Source organism: Nerophis lumbriciformis, linkage group LG11 (assembly GCF_033978685.3).
Source record: "Nerophis lumbriciformis linkage group LG11, RoL_Nlum_v2.1, whole genome shotgun sequence".
In the NCBI taxonomy this organism is placed as follows: Eukaryota; Metazoa; Chordata; class Actinopteri; order Syngnathiformes; family Syngnathidae; genus Nerophis; species Nerophis lumbriciformis.
In genome coordinates this window covers 53,362,907-53,386,147 of record NC_084558.2, presented here as the reverse complement: position 1 = coordinate 53,386,147, position 23,241 = coordinate 53,362,907, and the positions used below count along the sequence as shown (strand labels likewise).

General features: G+C 42.1%; 1 protein-coding gene across 1 annotated transcript in view; it reads right to left on the bottom strand.

The window, feature by feature from the left end:
* LOC133610155 (uncharacterized) overlaps positions 1–23,241 on the bottom strand; it is a 78,736-nt gene that overhangs the window by 36,564 nt on the left and 18,931 nt on the right. Inside the window, exons 10-15 of the mRNA XM_061966241.1 lie at positions 13,796–13,939; positions 13,502–13,723; positions 13,371–13,434; positions 13,096–13,297; positions 7,921–8,036; positions 1,295–1,580 (exon numbers count right to left, since the gene is read on the bottom strand). Coding sequence (XP_061822225.1) covers positions 1,295–1,580; positions 7,921–8,036; positions 13,096–13,297; positions 13,371–13,434; positions 13,502–13,723; positions 13,796–13,939 — 1,034 coding nt within the window. The remainder of the gene's footprint in view (positions 1–1,294; positions 1,581–7,920; positions 8,037–13,095; positions 13,298–13,370; positions 13,435–13,501; positions 13,724–13,795; positions 13,940–23,241) is intronic.

The window sequence follows — 23,241 nt, the reverse complement described above, 5'->3', positions numbered from 1 at the left end:
AGCAACACGGACTTTCAACTCCCTCCACAGATTTTCTATGGGGTTGAGGTCTGGAGACTGGCTAGGCCACTCCAGGACTTTCAAATGCTTCTTACGGAGCCACTCCTTCGTTGCCCGGGCGGTGTGTTTGGGATCATTGTCATGCTGGAAGACCTAGCCACGTTTCATCTTCAAAGCTCTCACTGATGGAAGGAGGTTTTGGCTCAAAATCTCACGATACATGGCCCCGTTCATTCTTTCCTTAACACGGATCAGTCGGCCTGTCCCCTTAGCAGAAAAACAGCCCCAAAGCATGATGTTTCCACCCCCATGCTTCACAGTGGGTATGGTGTTCTTGGGATGCAACTCAGTATTCTTCTTCCTCCAAACACGACGAGTTGAGTTTATACCAAAAAGTTCTATTTTGGTTTCATCTGACCACATGACATTCTCCCAATCCTCTGCTGTATCATCCATGTGCTCTCTGGCAAACTTCAGACGGGCTGGCTTAAGCAGGGGGACACGTCTGGCACTGCAGGATTTGATTCCCTGTCGGCGTAGTGTGTTACTGATGGTAACCTTTGTTACTTTGGTCCCAGCTCTCTGCAGGTCATTCACCAGGTCCCCCCGTGTGGTTCTGGGATTTTTGCTCACCGTTCTCATGATCATTTTGACCCCACGGGATGAGATCTTGCGTGGAGCCCCAGATCGAGGGAGATTATCAGTGGTTTTGTATGTCTTCCATTTTCTGATAATTGCTCCCACAGTTGATTTTTTCACACCAAGCTGCTTGCCTATTGTAGATTCACTCTTCACAGTCTGGTGCAGGTCTTCAATTATTTTCCTGGTGTCCTTCGACAGCTCTTTGGTCTTGGCCATAGTGGAGTTTGGAGTTTGACTGTTTGAGGCTGTGGACAGGTGTCTTTTATACAGATAACCAGTTCAAACAGGTGCCATTAAGACAGGTAACGAGTGGAGGACAGAAGAGCTTCTTAAAGAAGAAGTTACAGGTCTGTGAGAGCCAGAAATCTTCCTTGTTTGAAGTGACCAAATACTTATTTTCCACCATAATTTACAAATAAATTCTTTAAAATTCCTACAATGTGAATTCCTGGATTTTTTTTTTCACATTCTGTCTCTCACAGTTGAAGTGTACCTATGATGAAACGTACAGACCTCTGTCATCATTTTAAGTGGGAGAACTTGCACAATCAATGGCTGACTAAATACTTTTTTGCCCCACTGTAACTGATGCAAAAATGACAATAAAACACTCGATGGACAGGTACAACAAAAAAATTAAAATAAAATGTACCTCCTCTACTGCTTCCTCGACCTGGCATATTACGGCGTGGGGGGAGCGCAGGCTGGCGGGCACAAACGCCTGAGTGCTGTTGTCACACCACAGCTCCTTCATATCTTCCTCCTCCAACTCCTCCGCACTTGATTCGGACTGAGTCGCTCTCAGCATAACAAGTTTGGGCTTTTTGGACGACGGGGCAGCAGACGGTGCCTTGGTTGTTCTGTCCCTCTTGGGGGCGGTCCGAGTGGAGGGCGCAGGGTAACTTAAGAGTGCAGTAGGTTTGGGGATCCTCCCGGATCTGCAAAACACAAACAAATGGAGAGCAGAAATGAATGCGGAGCGCATATAAGCGCTGTCCTAATGGAGGGGCTGCATTTTTAGGAGGTTGACATCTTGGGTACTGCCTCCTGTTTAGGGCTGCAAAGGGGTGGAAAGTTTACGGTAAATTTCCGGAAATTTACCACGGTAAATTAAGCTCGGGAACTTTGGAAATATTGACCGTTTTTTGATTATTCAAAGTTGGACACCCGTCCATGGGAATATATGGGAATGAATGGGGAATTACAACAATGATATATTATTGGGCACTTGTCTATATGCTGCTGCATACCTGACGTAGCTCTTTGCACAGTATTTGCAAATGTACACCGCCTTTCCGCCTACATTGGTGGGGGTGAAATGTCTCCACACATCAGATGGTGTACGTGGCATTATTAGGGCCCGCATGGCCCATTGCATAAGGACTCCCACAGGGAGTCCTTATGCAATGGGACATAAGGACCTATTGAATTTGTAAGGTTTTATTCTTTCTTTATTATTCTTCCGCCGCCTCTTTGAGCACTAATTTGACCCACTTAACATGCTTCAAAACTCACCATATTTGACCCACACATCAGGACCTGCGAAAATTGTCTTTTAATAAAAAAACCGAACCCCAAAACACAAAATTGCGCTCTAGCGCCCACTAGAAAAAAAAAAAACTAGACTGCCTGTAACTCCCACTAGGAAGGTCGGAAAAACATGAAACAAAATCCTCTATGTAGGTCTGACTTAGACCTAGTTCTCATAATTGTACATCCTCGGGCTAAAATCAACAGGAAGTTGGCAATTCCCCCTTCAAGACAAAAAAGTACTAAAAACAGTCACTTTTGCCTCTTTGAGCTGTAATTTGACCCCCTTAACATGCTTCAAAACTCACCAAACTGAACACACACATCAGGACTGGCAGAAATTGTGATCTAATAAAAAAACCTATCCCCAAATCTCAAAATTGTGCTCTTGAGCAATTTTTTAATAAAACGCACAAAAAACTGCTCCTCGGATGAAAAAACTGACTTAACTGCCTGTAACTCCCACTGGGAACGTCGAAGAGACATGAAACAAAAACCTCAATGTAGGTCTCACTTAGACCTACATTTCATAAATTTACAACCCCCAGCAAAAATCAACAGGAAGTTTGCTATTCCCCCTTCAAAACAATTTTTTTTTTAAAAACGGTCACCTTCCTTCAAAAACGAACTCCTCTGAGCGCGTTTGTCGTTTCGCCTTCAAACTAACACAGGAGAGACATTGAACCCTTGTGATTACAACAACAGAAGCGCTTTTCAATTAACTGCTCCGGTTTTGATTTTATGACCCTTCAAAGACCCGCTGCGCTGATGCTGCTGCAATGCAGTTTTTTTAAGATGGCTGCTTAAAAGCAGGAAGCACCAACGTGCCCACACAATGCAGACAAGGTAGGTACACTAGACAAAAGTCTTGGGACACTTCAGACTAAAAGTAGACAAAAGTATTGGGACACTTAGGACTAGCACCTGCCAAATACGCGGGCCCGACCAACGCTGCTTGCAGCTTTAATTCTTTCTTTATTATTCTTCCGCCGCCTCTTTGAGCACTAATTTGACCCACTTAACATGCTTCAAAACTCACCATATTTGACCCACACATCAGGACCTGCGAAAATTGTCTTTTAATAAAAAAACCGAACCCCAAAACACAAAATTGCGCTCTAGCGCCCCCTAGGAAGAAAAAAAAACTAGACTGCCTGTAACTCCCACTAGGAAGGTCGGAGAGACATGAAACAAAAACCTCTATGTAGGTTTGACTTAGACCTAGTTTTCATAATTGTATATCCTCGGGCAAAAATCAACAGGAAGTTGGCAATTCCCCCTTCAAGACAAAAAAGTACTAAAAACAGTCACTTTTGCCTTTTTGAGCTGTAATTTGACCCCCTTAACACGCTTCAAAACTCACCAAACTGAACCCACACATCAGGACCTGCGAAAATGGTCTTTTAATAAAAAAACCGAACCCCAAAACACAAAATTGCGCTCTAGCGCCCCCTAGGAAAAAAAGAAACTAGACTGCCTGTAACTCCCACTAGGAAGGTCGGAGAGACATGAAACAAAAACCTCTATGTAGGTTTGACTTAGACCTAGTTTTCATAATTGTATATCCTCGGGCAAAAATCAACAGGAAGTTGGCAATTCCCCCTTCAAGACAAAAAAGTACTAAAAACAGTCACTTTTGCCTTTTTGAGCTGTAATTTGACCCACTTAACATGCTTCAAAACTCACCATATTTGACCCACACATCAGGACCTGCGAAAATTGTCTTTTAATAAACAAACCGAACCCCAAAACACAAAATTGCGCTCTAGCGCCCCCTAGGAAAAAAAGAAACTAGACTGCCTGTAACTCCCACTAGGAAGGTCGGAGAGACATGAAACAAAAACCTCTATGTAGGTTTGACTTAGACCTAGTTTTCATAATTGTATATCCTCGGGCAAAAATCAACAGGAAGTTGGCAATTCCCCCTTCAAGACAAAAAAGTACTAAAAACAGTCACTTTTGCCTTTTTGAGCTGTAATTTGACCCACTTAACATGCTTCAAAACTCACCCTATTTGACCCACACATCAGGACCTGCGAAAATTGCCTTTTAATAAACAAACCGAACCCCAAAACACAAAATTGCGCTCTAGCGCCCCCTAGGAAAAAAAAAAACTAGACTGCCTGTAACTCTAGGAAGGTCGGAGAGACATGAAACAAAAACCTCTATGTAGGTTTGACTTAGACCTACCGTATTTTCCGCACCATTAGCCGCACCTAAAAACCACAATGTTACTCAAAAGCTGACAGTGCGGCTTTTAACCCGGTGCGCTTTATATATGGATAAATATTAAGATTCATTTTCATAAAGTTTCGATCTCGCAACTTAGGTAAACAGCCGCCATTTTTTTCCCCGGTAGAACAGGAAGCGCTTCTTCTTCTACGCAAGCAACCGCCAAGGTAAGCACCCGCCCCCATAGAACAGGAAGCGCTTCTTCTTCTACTGTAAGCAACCACCCGCCCGCGTAGAAGAAGAAAAAGCGCGCGGATATCACCGTACGTTTCATTTCCTTTGTGTGTTTACATCTGTAAAGACCACAAAATGGCTCCTACTAAGCGTCAGGGATCCGGTTCATGAAAAGACGCAATCTCTCCATCCGCACACGGATTACCGGTACTATTTCACAGCAACTGATATTACTGTGAACCGCACTGTGGATACAACGGGAGCACGTACGGTGAATATTCGCACCACAGGGAATGAGAAGTCATCCTTCACTGTGGTTCTAGCTTGCCATGCTAATGGCCAGAAAATCCCATGGTGATATTCAAAAGGAAGACCTTGCCAAAAGAGACCTTTCCAGCCGGCGTCATCATAAAAGCTAACTCGAAGGGATGGATGAAGAAAAGATGAGCGAGTGGTTAAGGTAAGTTTAAGTTTACGCGAAGAGGCCGGGTGGCTTTTTTCACGCAGCTCTGTCCATGTTGATATACGTATGTTTGTGATTGCACATTTGCGTACATTTTGGGAGTGAACAGAGTTGTTAGAACGCTGGTTTTTAATATATTATTAAAGTTTGACTGACCTATCTGACTGTTTTTTTGACATTCCTTTAGCGCAGTTAGATGCGGCTTACAACACGGGGCGGCTTATAGGTGGACAAAGTTTTGAAATATGCCGTTCATTGAAGGCGCGGCTTTTAACCCAGGGCGCCTTATGGTGCGGAAAATACGGTAGTTTTCATAATTGTATATCCTCGGGCAAAAATCAACAGGAAGTTGGCAATTCCCCTTTCAAGACAAAAAAGTACTAAAAACAGTCACTTTTGCCTTTTTGAGCTGTAATTTGACCCCCTTAACACGCTTCAAAACTCACCAAACTGAACGCACACATCAGGACTGGCAAAAATTGTGATCTAATAAAAAAACCTAACCCCAAATTTAAAAATTGCGCTCTAGAGCAATTTTTGAATTAAACGGAGAAAAAACTGCTCCTCGGAAGAAAAAAATGACAAAACTGCCTGTAACTCCCACTGGGAAGGTCGGAGAGACATGAAACAAAATCCTCTCCGTAGGTCTCACTTAGACCTACATTTCATAAATTGACAACCCCCAGCAAAAATCAACAGGAAGTTTGCTATTCCCCCTTCAACACAACATTTTTGTAAAAACCGGTCACCTTTCTTCAAACATTATCTCCTCTGAGCGCGTTTGTCGTTTCGGCTTCAAACTAACACAGGAGAGAGATTAAACCCTTGTGTATAAAATAACAGAACAGCGTTTTAATACCTGCTCCGGTTTTGATTTTATGACCCTTCAAAGAGCCGCTGCGCTGATGCTGCTGCTCTGCTGTTTTTTCAAGAAGGCTGCTTAAAAGCAGGCAGCACCAACGTGCCCACACAATGCAGACAAGGTAGGTACACTACACAAAAGTATTGGGACAATTCGGACTAAAAGTAGACAAAAGTATTGGGACACTTATGACTACCACTAAACAAAAGTATTGGGACAATTCGGACTAAAAGTAGACAAAAGTATTGGGACAAGTTTGACGAAAACTGAACAAAAGTATTGGGACACTTACACTGGAAAAAAATATTGGGACACTTAGGAATACCACTGAACAAAAGTATTGGGCCACTTAGGACGAAAACTGGACAAAAGTATTGGGACACTTACACTGGACAAAAGTATTGGGACACTTATGGCAACTACTTGACAAAAGTATTGGGACACTTAGGACTAAAACTGGACAAAAGTTTTGGGACACTTAGGACTAAAACTGGACAAAAGTATTGGGACACTTGGGACGTAAACTGGACAAAAGTATTGGGACACTGGGGACTAATATTTGACAAAAGTATTGGGACACTTAGGACGAAAACTGGACAAAAGTATTGGGACACTTGGGACTAAAACTGGACAAAAGTTTTGGGACACTTCGGACTAACACTAGACAAAAGTTTTGGGACACTTAGGACTACAACTGGACAAAAGTATTGGGACACTTAGGACTACCTTTGGACTAAAGTTTTGGGACACCTATACTGGACACAAGTATTGGGACACTTAGGACTAAAACTTGACAAAAGTATTGGGACACTTAGGACTTGAACTGGACAAAAGTATTGGGACACTTAGGACTACCACTTGACAAAAGTATTGGGACACTTAGGACTAACACTGGACAAAAGTATTGGGACACTTACACTGGCCAAAAGTATTGGGACGCTTACACTGGACATAAGTATTGAGACACTTAGGACTACAACTGGACAAAAGTATTAGGACACTTACACTGGCCAAAAGTATTGGGACACTTAGGACTACAACTTGACAAAAGTATTGGGACACTTAGGACTACAACTGGGCAAAAGTATTGGGACACTTAGGACTACAACTGGACAAAAGTATTAGGATCTTACACTGGCCAAAAGTATTGGGACACTTAGGACTACAACTTGACAAAAGTATTAGGATCTTACACTGGCCAAAAGTATTGGGACACTTAGGACTACAACTGGGAAAAAGTATTGGGACACTTAGGACTACAACTGGAAAAAAGTAGTAGGATCTTACACTGGCCAAAAGTATTGGGACACTTAGGACTACAACTGGACAAAAGTATTAGGATCTTACACTGGCCAAAAGTATTGGGACACTTAGGACTACAACTGGACAAAAGTATTAGGATCTTACACTGGCCAAAAGCATTGGGACACTTAGGACTACAACTTGACAAAAGTATTGGGACACTTGGGACTACAACTGGGCAAAAGTATTGGGACACTTAGGACTACCAGTGGACAAAAGTATTGGGACACCTACACTGGCCAAAAGTATTGGGACACTTAGGACGACAACTTGACAAAAGTATTGGGACACTTAGGACTAAAACTGGAAAAAAGTATTGGGACACCTACACTGGACAAATGCATTGGGACACTTAGGACTACAACTTGACACAAGTATTGGGACACTTACTACTAAAACTGGACAAAAGTATTGGGACACTTAGGACTACCACTGGAAAAAAGTATTGGGACACCTACACTGGACAAATGCATTGGGACACTTAGGACTACAACTTGACACAAGTATTGGGACACTTACTACTAAAACTGGACAATAGTATTGGGACACTTAGGACTAGCACCTGCCAAATACGCGGGCCCGACCAACGCTGCTTGCAGCTTTAATTCCTGTTAATTCCCATATATTCCCATGGAAAGTTTCCAACTTTGAATATTCCCGGAATTTTGCAACCCTACTCCTGTCATTGGTATTTTTGAGAACTTTGTACGTGTACCTGGTGGGTTTCGCAGGTTTAACGGAGTAATCTTCATCTCCAGAGTCTTCATCGCTACAGGAGTCATCAACATCATCATCGCTGGCTTCTCTTGAAGGTAATGCCTCTTTGTTGACCTAAAAAGGTACGCAGGACACTTTAACTAAAGGAGAGCGGGAGGGGTTTTTGTCGTTATAAACGACTACACGAACAAGACAAGTGCAAAATGCGAACTAACACTATCTTGGTGTTGGTGTCTGGCCATGCTCATACCTGCCAACTTTTGAAATCAGAAAAACCTAGTAGCCTAGGTCCAGGGTTCGCCCCCCGACGCAAAATGATTGATTGCATTCAGACAGGTTAAAATGTTGCTAAAACCATCACTTTTCTATCAGTCACAGTGACTTTTCAAAACAAAAATATTACAGCAAAAATCATATGGGTTGATTGACATGTTTATTCTGTAAGCTAACTTCAATAGTTTGAAATGATTTTGACAGTTAATGCCAGTTATCCTGTCAACCTTTCACAAGACTTCAATTTGTTCATTGAAATTTTACAGTAAACAAATGGTAAAACAGTACTAAACAATTCCATTAAAAAAAAAATTGGTGTCATTATTAACTTTCTGTCCAAGCTTGTATAATCTACTGCCTTGTTCAATTGTAAAAAATATTTTGTGCCTAAAATTCACATTTCTATCACAATTATCATACTGTAAACATGGTAAGCTAACTTCATTAAAATTAATAGTCCTGTCAATAGCATGGAATTACAATTCAAATGTAGTTTTTTTGTAAGCCTTTCAAAAGAATTCAAAATATGAAAAATTCATGAAAATTAATTGAAGCCATCAGACACTTGAAAAGTGGCACATCACATCTCTAATGTAATCATTTGAACTTTTCAACAGAAATAGCACTGCAAAAATATTAAGGACATACTTCTGTATTTTGGTAGTTATGCTGTCAACATTTAACAAGATTTCTTCAACTTGGACTTGAAAGCATAAATAGTATAAACACGTTTAACAGTATAACAGTACTAAACAATTCCAATAGATAACATTGGTGTCAGTACCTTTTTGTGGCTAAAATCCAAATGTATTCTATCAGATTGATCATACTGCAAAAATGATATGGTAACTTTATAAGTTTACTTCATTAAAATGTATTGCCTCCGTAAATAAAACTTCGGCATTTATCACATCCAAAGAATCTGTTTGGGCGACGAAAAACGGTGAAAGTTTTCCACTTGTATCGCTAGCAACGGCATTAGACTTGTGTTTTTTTGTCCCAACGTGGTCTTTTACATGGCTAATTCCTCCGTGTCCGATCGAAAAATCTTGTCTGCACAAGGTGCAATTCGCGTAGTTTTCACCCTTTTTGGAACGGATAATTATTCCCGGATAGGCTTTTGAATATTCTTCACGGAATGACTGCAGTTTTTCTTTTCGGTTTAAGACTCGTTTGCCATTTTTCTCCGGCTGATTCCATGATCGTTCGCTCGTTTGGAAACAATGGCAACTGGTGCCTCGTGCTTGGCAGCGGTGCTATAAATAGCCTTGCGCATGGCATTCGGAATGGCTCGATAGGAAGTTACGGGAAGCAGTGTCGATTGTCATTGTTGTTGCGCGATTTCGTGAATAAAACTTTAAAAAAAATAAAAAATGTAATTAGTGAAAAACCGTATTTTTTATCACTGCAACCGTAACCCGGAATAGGTTGATGAAAACCGTACTAATTACGGGAAAACCGGAGTAGTTGGCAGGTATGTTTAATGCATCCAGCGGGGGCATCACAACAAAATTAGGCATAAAAATGTGTTAATTCCACGACTGTATATATGGGTTTATATCGGAATCGGTAATTAAGAGTTGGACAATATCGGAATATCGGCAAAAAAGCCATTATCGGACGTCTCTACTCACAATGTCTGAATGCTAAAAACGTTATGACAGACAGCCTTAAAAAACAGAATGGAATTTTCCCTTTTTTTTACTGAATGAGACATTCAGAATGTACATGAAAATAAAGAATGTGGGATTTACAATATCAACTATGAAGGATAAAACACTGAATATTGACAACATATGAACGTCACACCCCCTCTCCATCCACATATTTTACAATCAAGCGAAATGCAACAAAAATGCAACAGTGAAATATGAACGCGAAGGGTAAAAAAAAAAGCACCTACAATCTGATATATCTGATACATCACTAAGCTTTACAACTTTGTTGTAAAAATCTCCCTCCACGTCTGTCCCTGACACCCGCATTTCAGGCTGTGGAAACGCTCCCCACCCACACTGCTTGGTGCCTCGTCTGAGCTGCTGTGACTTACATTACCATAGTAACTAATTACATGACCATAGTAACTAGTATATCATACCTGCCAACTTTTGAAATCAGAAAAACCTAGTAGCCAGGGTCCAGGGGCCGCAGGCCCCAGTAGGTCCAGGACAAAGTCCTGGTGGGGGGTTCAGCTTCGCCCCCCGACGCAAAATGATTATTAGCATTCAGACAGGTTAAAATGTTGCTAAAACCATCACTGTTTGGGCGACGAAAAACGTTGAAAGTTTTCCACTTGTATCGCTAGCAACGGCATTAGACTTGTGTTTTTTTGTCCCAACGTGGTCTTTTACATCGCTAATTCCTCCGTGTCCGATCGAAAAATCTTGTCTGCACAAGGTGCAATTCGCGTAGTTTTCACCATTTTTGGAACGGATAATTTATTCCCGGATAGGCTTTTGAATATTCTTCACGGAATGACTGCACTTTTCTTTTCGGTTTAAGACTCGTTTGCCATTTTTCTCCGGCTGATTCCATGATCGTTCGCTCGTTTGGAAACAATGGCAACTGGTGCCTCGTGCTTGGCAGCGGTGCTATAAATAGCCTCGCGCATGGCATTCGGAATGGCTCGATAGGAAGTTACGGGAAGCAGTGTCGATTGTCATTGTTGTTACGCCATTTCGTGAATAAAACTTTAAAAAAAAAAAAAAATTTTTTAATGAATGAAAAACCGATGTTCCGTACCTCTGTTGTCGAGGCGGCCGATTGGAGCTGTGGCCGCAAGGTAGTTGGTGCCTGTCGTGGCGGTAATCCTAGAACCCGTTGGTGGACACCGGCGGTGAGGGATGCCGTCAAGCTGAAGAAGGAGTCCTATCGGGTTCTTTTGGCTCATAGGACTCCTGACGCAGCAGACAGGTACCGACAGGCCAGGCGGTGTGCGGCTTCAGCGGTCGCGGAGGCAAAAACTCGGACATGGGAGGAGTTCGGTGAGGCCATGGAAAAAGACTTCCGGACGGCTTCGAAGCAATTCTGGACCACCATCCGCCGCCTCAGGAAGGGGAAGCAGTGCAGTGTCAACACCGTGTGGGGATGGTGCTCTGTTGACCTCGACTGCGGATGTTGTGGATCGGTGGAGAGAATACTTCGAAGACCTCCTCAATCCTACCAGCACGTCTTCCTATGAGGAAGCAGGGCCTGGGGAATCTGTGGTGGGCTCTCCTATTTCTGGGGCTGAGGTTGCCGAGGTAGTTAAAAAGCTCCTCGGTGGCAAGGCCCCGGGGGTGGATGAGATCCGCCCGGAGTTCCTTAAGGCTCTGGATGTTGTGGGGCTGTCTTGGTTGACAAGACTCTGCAACATCGCGTGGACATCGGGGGCGGTACCTCTGGATTGGCAGACCGGGGTGGTGGTTCCTCTCTTTAAGAAGGGGAACCGGAGGGTGTGTTCCAACTATCGTGGGATCACACTCCTCAGCCTTCCCGGTAAAGTCTATTCAGGTGTACTGGAGAGGAGGCTACGCCGGATAGTCGAACCTCGGATTCAGGAGGAACAGTGTGGTTTTCGTCCTGGTCGTGGAACTGTGGACCAGCTCTATACTCTCGGCAGGGTCCTTGAGGGTGCATGGGAGTTTGCCCAACCAGTCTACATGTGCTTTGTGGACTTGGAGAAGGCATTTGACCGTGTACCCCGGGAAGTCCTGTGGGGAGTGCTCAGAGAGTATGGGGTAACGGACTGTCTGATTGTGGCGGTTCGCTCCCTGTATAATCGGTGTCAGAGCTTGGTCCGCATTGCCGGCAGTAAGTCGGACACGTTTCCAGTGAGGGTTGGACTCCGCCAAGGCTGCCCTTTGTCACCGATTCTGTTCATAACCTTTATGGACAGAATTTCTAGGCGCAGTCAAGGCGTTGAGGGTATCTGGTTTGGTAGCTGCAGGATTAGGTCTCTGCTTTTTGCAGATGATGTGGTCCTGATGGCTTCATCTGGCCAAGATCTTCAGCTCTCACTGGATCGGTTCGCAGCCGAGTGTGAAGCGACTGGGATGGGAATCAGCACCTCCAAATCCGAGTCCATGGTTCTCGCCCGGAAAAGGGTGGAGTGCCATCTCCGGGTTGAGGAGGAGATCTTGCCCCAAGTGGAGGAGTTCAAGTACCTCGGAGTCTTGTTCACGAGTGAGGGAAGAGTGGATCGTGAGATCGACAGGCGGATCGGTGCGGCATCTTCAGTAATGCGGACGCTGTATCGATCCGTTGTGGTGAAGAAGGAGCTGAGCCAGAAGGCAAAGCTCTCGATTTACCGGTCGATCTACGTTCCCATCCTCACCTATGGTCATGAGCTTTGGGTCATGACCGAAAGGACAAGATCACGGGTACAAACGGCCGAAATGAGTTTCCTCCGCCGGGTGGCGGGGCTCTCCCTTAGAGATAGGGTGAGAAGCTCTGTCATCCGGGGGGAGCTCAAAGTAAAGCCGCTGCTCCTCCACATCGAGAGGAGCCAGATGAGGTGGTTCGGGCATCTGGTCAGGATGCCACCCGAACGCCTCCCTCGGGAGGTGTTTCGGGCACGTCCGACCGGTAGGAGGCCACGGGGAAGACCCAGGACACGTTGGGAAGACTATGTCTCCCGGCTGGCCTGGGAACGCCTCGGGATCCCCCGGGAGGAGCTGGACGAAGTGGCTGGGGAGAGGGAAGTCTGGGCTTCCCTGCTTAGGCTGCTGCCCTCGCGACCCGACCTCGGATAAGCGGAAGAAGATAGATGGATGGATGGATGGATGGAATGAAAAACCGTATTTTTTATCACTGCAACCGTAACCCGGAATAGGTTGATGAAAACCGTACTAATTACGGGAAAACCGGAGTAGTTGGCAGGTATGCATGGTGGACGACCGGTAAAAATGGTAAAAGTCACCTGGTCTTTCGAGGCGTCGTCCTTCACACTCTCGTCCTGTTTAGCGGACTCCCCGTCTCCATCTTCGGCTGCCGTGGTAGGAGAGGGAGGGAGCTTTTTACTGCACTTTCGGCCCACGGATTTAGCCGCGCCACCTCGGGGGAGCTTAGCGGGTGTGATCGTGGCTCCATTGGATGCTTTTTCCGTCTCTGCACTTTCACACCTGGTTGTTTGGGAAAGGATGTTCGGATAAGAACTGATGGGATGAAGCACAATTTCAAGCGGAGCTTCCTTACACTTCCGAGTCAGGGTGATCTTCAGGAAGGGCTGCTTCCGTGTCCTCGGGCAGGCAGGCCTCATCTGAGGCGACATCAGTAAAACATTACAGGCTGTGGAAGAAAACCACCAACGCTCTGTGCTGACTGACCTTCACCTTCTTCGCTACTCTTTTCACTCGCTTTACTTTTCTTCTTTGCCGGCTTTGCAGCAGAGGCGTCCACCTTGCTTTTCAGTTTCTTCTTGACTTTAGAGGACAGGGTTCCTCCTTCGTTCTCTTTCTCTCCGTCCTCCGCCTCCGAGCATAAGAGGCTGTCCTCTTCCACCTCGTCTTCCTCCTCGCTGGCGCTGAGCTTGCCAGCGGCTTTCTTCCCTTTTAGGCAGAAAAAAAAGGAGTTGAGGCCCACCATGGATCATTCATTTACGCATCACGGGGTGCACTCACTCTTTCTGCCTTTTGACTTCCCCTGGCTCTTCTTGGGTGGGTTCTTCACCACGAGTGACTTGAGTTTCTTCCGGCTTAGCTGCACTTCCAGTATCTTCTCTAGCAGCTTGGAAAAATACTCAATGTCCAGTTTGCGTCTCTCCCCTGCCAAAGAAACACCAAGAGTGAACTTTCGGAATGTGTCTTTTACAAACTACAAACCCCGTTTCCATATGAGTTGGGAAATGGTGTTGGATGTAAATATAAACGGAATACAATGATTTGCAAATCCTTTTCAAGCCATATTCAGTTGAATATGCTACAAAGACAACATATTTGATGTTCAAACTCATAAAGTTTTTTGTTTTTTTTGCAAATAATCATTAACTTTAGAATTTGATGGCAGCAACACGTGACAAAGAAGTTGGGAAAGGTGGCAATAAATACTGATAAAGTTGAGGAATGCTCATCAAACACTTATTTGGAACATCCCACAGGTGTGCAGGCTAATTGGGAACAGGTGGGTGCCATGATTGGGTATAAAAGTAAATGCTCAGTCTTTCACAAACAAGGATGGGGCGAGGGTCACCACTTTGTCAACAAATGCGTGAGCAAATTGTTGAACAGTTTAAGAAAAACCTTTCTCAACCAGCTATTGCAAGGAATTGAGGGATTTCACCATCTACGCTCCGTAATATCATCAAAGGGTTCAGAGAATCTGGAAAAATCACTGCACGTAAGCAGCTGAGCCCGTGACCTTCCATCCCTCAGGCTGTACTGCATCAACAAGCGACATCAGTGTGTAAAGGATATCACCACATGGGCTCAGGAACACTTCAGAAACCCACTGTCAGTAACTACAGTTGGTCGCTACATCTGTAAGTGCAAGTTAAAACTCTCCTTTGCAAGGCGAAAACCGTTTATCAACAACACCCAGAAACGCCGTCGGCCTCGCTGGGCCTGAGCTCATCTAAGATGGACTGATACAAAGTGGAAAAGTGGTCTGACGAGTCCACATTTCAAATAGTTTTTGGAAACTGTGGTCGTCGTGTCCTACGGACCAAAGAGGAAAAGAACCATACGGACTGTTCTAGGCGCAAAGTTGAAAAGCCATCATCTGTGATGGTATGGGGGTGTATTAGTGGCCAAGACATGGGTAACTTACACATGCTGAAAGGTACATGCAGGTTTTGGAGCAACATCCAAGCAACGTTACCATGGACGCCCCTGCTTATTTCAGCAAGACAATGCCAAACCACGTGTTACATCAATGTGGCTTCATAGTAAAAGAGTGCGGGTACTAGACTGGCCTGCCTGTAGTCCAGGCCAGAAAATGTGTGGCGCATTATGAAGCCTGAAATACCACAACGGAGACCCCCGGACTGTTGAACAACTTAAGCTGTACATCAAGCAAGAATGGGAAAGAATTCCACCTGAGAAGCTTCAAAAATGTGTCTCCTCAGTTCCCAAATCGTTTACTGAGTGTTGTTAAAAGGAAAGGCCATGTAACACAGTGGTGAACATGCCCTTTCCCAACTATTTTGGCACGTGTTGCAGCCATGAAATTCTAAGTTAATTATTATTTGCCAAAAAAAAAAAAAGTTTATGAGTTTGAACATCAAATATGTTGTCTTTGTAGTGCATTCAATTGAATATGGGTTGAAAATGATTTGCAAATCATTGTATTCCGTTTCTATTTACATCTAACACAATTTCCCAACTCATATGGAAACGGGGTTTGTACAGCGGCGCCTCCACTTACAGGCTACAATTGTGCAGTACCTCAAAACACTCGCATCTCAATTCTGCCTCCCCCCATTTAAATGAATTAAAAATCAATTTAAACTGTGCTCGGTCCTCTCAAAACACCACAATTTCAACATCTAGCCTGCTTTTAAAAGCAAAAATGTACTTGTACATAAGAAATATAGTTTGAAAAACAATACAATAACATGTGCTCATGTTCAACCACTTTAGTCAGAAAAAAACAACTTTTTCCACTCCAAATAATACCACAGAAGTTTTATGAAATAATGTAATGGGGACCAAAGGAGTTATTGTTGTTTATGTTGCACACAGAAGTTTTTGAGTGACGATGAAAATATTTGAATTGACAGCAGGCCAATTTGTAGAGTCAGTACTAGACATACCAAACTAAAACACATCAAATACTGCATCAGCAGCTACTCCATTTTTTTTCATGGATAAATGTCCGATAAATGGACCTTTTTGGCTGCATGCTGCCGAGGGTTGACGGTGCTGCGGTCGGGCTGACTTAGTTCACCGGTAAGACGTTTTTATTCATTTGTTTCTCTAGTGGGGCAAACAAGTATTTAGTCAGCCACCGATTGTGCAAGTTCTCCCACTTAAAATGATGACAGAGGTCTGTAATTTTCATCATAGGTACACTTCAACTGTGAGAGACAGAATGTGAAAAAAAAATCCAGGAATTCACATTGTAGGATTTTTAAAGAATTTATTTGTAAATTATGGTGGAAAATAAGTATTTGGTCAATAACAAAAATTCAACTCAATACTTTGTAATATAACCTTTGTTGGCAATAACAGAGGTCAAACGATTACTATAGGTCTTTACCAGGTTTGCACACACAGTAGCTGGCATTTTGGCCCATTCCTCCATGCAGATCTTCTCGAGAGCAGTGATGTTTTAGGGCTGTCGCCGAGCAACACGGACTTTCAACTCCCTCCACAGATTTTCTATGGGGTTGAGGTCTGGAGACTGGCTAGGCCACTCCAGGACTTTCAAATGCTTCTTACGGAGCCACTCCTTCGTTGCCCGGGCGGTGTGTTTGGGATCATTGTCATGCTGGAAGCTTTCATCTTCAAAGCTCTCACTGATGGAAGGAGGTTTTGGCTCAAAATCTCACGATACATGGCCCCGTTCATTCTTTCCTTAACACGGATCAGTCGGCCTGTCCCCTTAGCAGAAAAACAGCCCCAAAGCATGATGTTTCCACCCCCATGCTTCACAGTAGGTATGGTGTTCTTGGGATGCAACTCAGTATTCTTCTTCCTCCAAACACGACGAGTTGAGTTTATACCAAAAAGTTCTATTTTGGTTTCATCTGACCACATGACATTCTCCCAATCCTCTGCTGTATCATCCATGTGCTCTCTGGCAAACTTCAGAGGGGCCTGGACATGCACTGGCTTAAGCAGGGGGACACGTCTGGCACTGCAGGATTTGATTCCCTGTCGGCGTAGTGTGTTACTGATGGTAACCTTTGTTACTTTGGTCCCAGCTCTCTGCAGGTCATTCACCAGGTCCCCCCGTGTGGTTCTGGGATTTTTGCTCACCGTTCTCATGATCATTTTGACCCCACGAGATGAGATCTTGCGTGGAGCCCCAGATCGAGGGAGATTATCAGTGGTCTTGTATGTCTTCCATTTTCTGATAATTGCTCCCACAGTTGATTTTTTCACACCAAGCTGCTTGCCTATTGTAGATTCACTCTTCCCAGTCTGGTGCAGGTCTACAATTCTTTTCCTAGTGTCCTTTGACAGCTCTTTGGTCTTGGCCATAGTGGAGTTTGGAGTCTGACTGTTTGAGGCTGTGGACAGGTGTCTTTTATACAGATAAGTTCAAACAGGTGCCATTAATACAGGTAACAAGTGGAGGACAGAAGAGCTTCTTAAAGAAGAAGTTACAGGTCTGTGAGAGCCAGAGATCTTCCTTGTTTGAAGTGACCAAATACTTATTTTCCACCATGATTTACAAATAAATTCTTTAAAATTCCTACAATGTGAATTCCTGGATTTTTTCATTTTTTTTTCACATTCTGTCTCTCACAGTTGAAGTGTACCTATGATGAAAATGACAGACCTCTGTCTTCATTTTAAGTGGGAGAACTTGCACAATCGGTGGCTGACTAAATACTTTTTTGCCCCACTGTAGTTCACCGGTAAGACGTTTTTATTCATTTGTTTCTCTGATTCAGCTGTTCTTTTTTTCCCCCTCCTTTGCACTGTCTCAGTTCCAAATGTTGGCGGGCAGGATTGTGTCGATCTGTGGATAGTCCCTACTTTAACTGCAGCGGCAGGGAGGCTGGTAAGTCAATGCTCGAAAACTTCAAGCAGAACAAAAATCAGCATTTACCTTGTAGCTCAGGGGTGCTCATTACGTCGATCGCAAGCTACCGGTCGATCGTGGAGGGTGTGTCAGTCGATCGCCAGCCAGGCATGAAAAAAAATAGTCCTAAAAATGAGCGATCATAAATCTTCACTATGACGTCACTTTCGTCACTTGATTGACATTCACGGCACCCGAGGGTCTTCTGAGATGACGCTGGCTGCTGCCAGCTCATTAAAATGACCGACTGGAAGGCGAGAAACACTTTATTTCAACAGACTCTGGCGCCGTACCTGTCGTCAAAACTCCAAAGACCGACTGCACAGTTGCACAGTTGCGCTAACAAAATAGGAGTCTCAGAAAGCTGGCGTGCACAAGCTAGCAAGCTACGGAGTTTGCCGACAATGTATTTCTTGTAAAGTGTATACAAAGGAGTACGGAAGCTGGACAAATAAGATGCCAAAGACCAACCACTTTCATGTGGTATTGGCAGAGGTGGGTAGAGTAGCCAGAAATTGTACTCAAGTAAGAGTACTGTTACTTTAGAGATTTATTACTCAAGTAAAAGTAAGGAGTAGTCACCCAAATATTTACTTGAGTAAAAGTAAAAAGTATGTTGTAAAAAAACTACTCAAGTACTGAGTAACTGATGAGTAACATACACACACACATCATATATATATATATATATATATATATATATATATATATATATATATATATATATATATATATATATATATATATATATATACATACACACACACACATATATACATATATATATATATATACACACACACATATATATATATATATATACACATACATTGATATATACAGTATATAATTTATATATATATTTTTTGCCGTTTTTGTTTACATGTTAATAGTGTTTTAATGAATATACATGCATGTTTAACACATATAGATTCCTTTCTTTCATGAAGACAAGAATATAAGTTGGTGTATTACCTGATTCTGATGACTTGCATTGATTGGAATCAGACAGTAGTGATGACAAACGTCCACGTTTTCAAATGGAGGAGAAAAAAAGTTCCTCCTATCTGTCTAATACCACATGAAAGTGGTTGGTTTTTGGCATCTTATATGTCCAGCTTCCATATTCGTTTTTATACACTTTACAAGAAATACATTGGCGGCAAACTCCGTAGCTTGCTAGCTTGTTTGCGCAGGCTTTCGGAGACTCTTATTTTGAAAGCGCAGGCGCGATGGAGCGGCACTTTTATTGTGAAGACAGGAACTGTGCAGTCAGTCTTTAGGCTTTTGACGGGATGTACGGTTGAAATAAAAAATGGTCTTTTTTCCTTCACAGTTTTGATTGATTGATTGGAACTTGTATTAGTAGATTGCACAGTACAGTACATATTCCGTACAATTGACCACTAAATGGTAACACCCCAATAAGTTTTTCAACTTGTTTAAGTCAGGTCATGTGACCGCCTGGCTCTGTTTGATTGGTCCAACGTCACCAGTGACTGCATCTGATTGGTGGAACGGAGTGAACGTCACCAGTGACTGTATTTGTTGAAACGCAGGCACTATGAAGGTCTGTCTGACAGACCAAAACAAACAAAGCGTGCATTAACAGATCGATTAAAATTAGTAGCGAGTAGCGAGCTGAATGTAGATAAAAGTAGCGGAGTAAAAGTAGCGTTTCTTCTCTATAAATATACTCAAGTAAAAGTAAAAGTATGTTGCATTAAAACTACTCTTAGAAGTACAATTTATCCCAAAAGTTACTCAAGTAGATGTAACGGAGTAAATGTAGCGCGTTACTACCCACCTCTGGGTATTGGACAGAAAGGAGGACTTTTTTTCTCCTCCATTCGAAAATGCGGACCTTATCAGCACCACTGCATAATCAATGCAAGTCATCAGAATCAGGTAATACACCAACTTATATTCTTGTCTTCATGAAAGAAAGGAATCTATATGTGTTAAACATGCTTGTATTATCTTTAAACACCTTTAACTTATTAACAATATTAACTATATGTGTTAAACATGCTTGTATTATCTTTAAACACCTTTAACTTATTAACAATATTAACGGCGTGGCGCAGTGGGAGAGTGGCCGTGCGCAACCCAAGGGTCGCTGGTTCAATCCCCACCTAGTACCAACCTCGTCATGTCCGTTGTGTCCTGAGCAAGACACTTCACCCTTGCTCCTGATGGGTGCTGGTTAGCGCCTTGCATGGCAGCTCCCTCCATCAGTGTGTGAATGTGCGTGTGAATGGGTAAATGTGGAAGTAGTGTCAAAGCGCTTTGAGTACCTTGAAGGTAGAAAAGCGCTATACAAGTACAACCCATTTATCATTTAACTATATGTGTTAAACATGCTTGTATTATCTTTAAACACCTTTAAGTTGTTAACAATATTAACTATATGTATTAAACATGCTTGTATTATCTTTAAACACCTTTAACTTATTAACAATATTAACTATATGTGTTAAACATGCTTGTACTATCTTTAAACACCTTTAAGTTGTTAACAATATTAACTATATGTATTAAACATGCTTGTATTATCATTAAACACCTTTAATTTTTTAACAATATTAACTGTGTTAAACATGCTTGTGTTATCATTAAACACCTTTAACTTGTTAACAATATTAACTATATGTATTAAACATGCTTGTATTATCATTAAACACCTTTAATTTTTTAACAATATTAACTATATGTGTTAAACATGCTTGCATTATCTTTAAACACCTTTTACTTGTTAACAATATTAACTATATGTATTAAACATACTTGTATTATCATTAAACACCTTTAATTTTTTAACAATATTAACTATATGTGTTAAACATGCTTGCATTATCTTTAAACACCTTTCACTTATTAACAATATTAACTATATGTGTTAAACATGCTTGTATTATCTTTAAACACCTTTAAGTTGTTAACAATATTAACTATATGTATTAAACATACTTGTATTATCATTAAACACCTTTAACTTATTAACAATATTAACTATATGTGTTAAACATGCTTGCATTATCATTAAACACCTTTAACTTGTTAACAATATTAACTATATGTATTAAACATGATTGCATTATCTTTAAACACCTTTTACTTGTTAACAATATTAACTATATGTATTAAACATACTTGTATTATCTTTAAACACCTTTAACTTATTAACAATATTAACTATATGTGTTAAACATGCTTGCATTATCATTAAACACCTTTAACTTGTTAACAAAAACATATATTTCATAAATAAGTAAATGTAAATGATATATTGTCTGCATTGTGTGGGCACGCTGGTGCTTCCTGCTTTTAAGCAGCCATCTTAAAAAAACAGCAGCGCAGCAGCATCAGCGGGTCTTTGAAGGGTCATAAAATCAAAACGGGAGCAGGTATCAAAACTCTTTCGCCAACTTTTAATCAGAAGGGTTCAATCTCTCTCCTGTGTTAGTTTGAAGCCGAAACAACAAACGCGCTCAGAGGAGATAATGTTTGAAGAAAGGTGACCGGTTTTTACAAAAATTTAGTTTAGAAGGGGGAATAGCAAACTTCCTGTTGATTTTTGCTGGGGGTTGTCAATTTATGAAATGTAGGTCTAAGTGAGACCTACATAGAGGTTTTTGTTTCATGTCTCTCCGACCTTCCCAGTGGGAGTTACAGGCAGTTTTGTCATTTTTTTCTTCCGAGGAGCAGTTTTTTCTGCGTTTTATTCAAAAATTGCGCTAGAGCGCAATTTTTGAGATTTGGCGTTAGGTTTTTCTATTAGATCGCAATTTTTGCCAGTCCTGATGTGTGTGTTCAGTTCGGTGAGTTTTGAAGCATGTTAAGGGGGTCAAATTACAGCTCAAAGAGGCGGCGGAATAATACTTTTGTCCAGTGTAAGTGTCCCAATACTTTTGTCAAGTTGTAGTCCTAAGTGTCCCAATACCTTTGTCCAGTGGTAGTCATAAGTGTCCCAATACTTTTGTCAAGTTTAGGCGTAAGTGTCCCAATACTTTTGTCCAGTGTAAGTGTCCCAAGACTTTTGTCCAGTGGTAGTCCTAAGTGTCCAAATACTTTTGTCTACTTTTAGTCCGAAGTGTCCCAATACTTTTGTTCAGTGGTAGTCCTAAGTGTCCCAATACCTTTGTCCAGTTTTCGTCCTAAGTGTCCCAATACTTTTGTCAAGTTGTAGTCCTAAGTGTCCCAATACTTTTGTCCGTACTTTTGAGGAGCAGTTTTTTCTGCATTTTTAGAGCGCAATTTTGAGATTTGGGGTTAGGTTTTTTTATTAGATCGCAATTTTTGCCAGTCCTGATGTGTGTGTTCACTTCGGTGAGTTTTGAAGCATGTTAAGGGGGTCAAATTACAGCTCAAAGAGGCAAAAGTGACTGTTTTTAGTACATTTTTGTCTTGAAGGGGGAATTGCCAACTTCCTGTTGATTTTTGCCCAAGGAAATTAATTAATGTAAAATAGGGCTAAGTGAGCCCTACATAGAGGTTTTTGTTTCATGTCTCTACAACATTCGTACTGGGAGTTATAAGCAGTTTTCTTTCTAGGGGGCGCTAGAGCGCAATTTTGAGTTTTGGGGTTCGGTTTTTTTTATTAAAAGACAATTTTCGCAGGTCCTGATGTGTGGGTCAAATATGGTGAGTTTTGAAGCATGTTAAGTGGGTCAAATTAGTGCTCAAAGAGGCGGCGGAATAATACTTTTGTCCAGTGTAAGTGTCCCAATACTTTTGTCAAGTTGTAGTCCTAAGTGTCCCAATACCTTTGTCCAGTGGTAGTCATAAGTGTCCCAATACTTTTGTCAAGTTTAGGCGTAAGTGTCCCAATACTTTTGTCCAGTGTAAGTGTCCCAAGACTTTTGTCCAGTGGTAGTCCTAAGTGTCCAAATACTTTTGTCTACTTTTAGTCCGAAGTGTCCCAATACTTTTGTTCAGTGGTAGTCCTAAGTGTCCCAATACCTTTGTCCAGTTTTCGTCCTAAGTGTCCCAATACTTTTGTCAAGTTGTAATCCTAAGTGTCCCAATACTTTTGTCCATACTTTTGAGGAGCAGTTTTTTCTGCATTTTTAGAGCGCAATTTTGAGATTTGGGGTTAGGTTTTTTTATTAGATCGCAATTTTTGCCAGTCCTGATGTGTGTGTTCAGTTCGGTGAGTTTTGAAGCATGTTAAGGGGGTCAAATTACAGCTCAAAGAGGCAAAAGTGACTGTTTTTAGTACATTTTTGTCTTGAAGGGGGAATTGCCAACTTCCTGTTGATTTCTGCCCGAGGAAATTAATTAATGAAAAGTAGGGCTAAGTGAGCCCTATATAGAGGTTTTTGTTTCATGTCTCTACAACATTCGTACTGGGAGTTATAAGCAGTTTTCTTTCTAG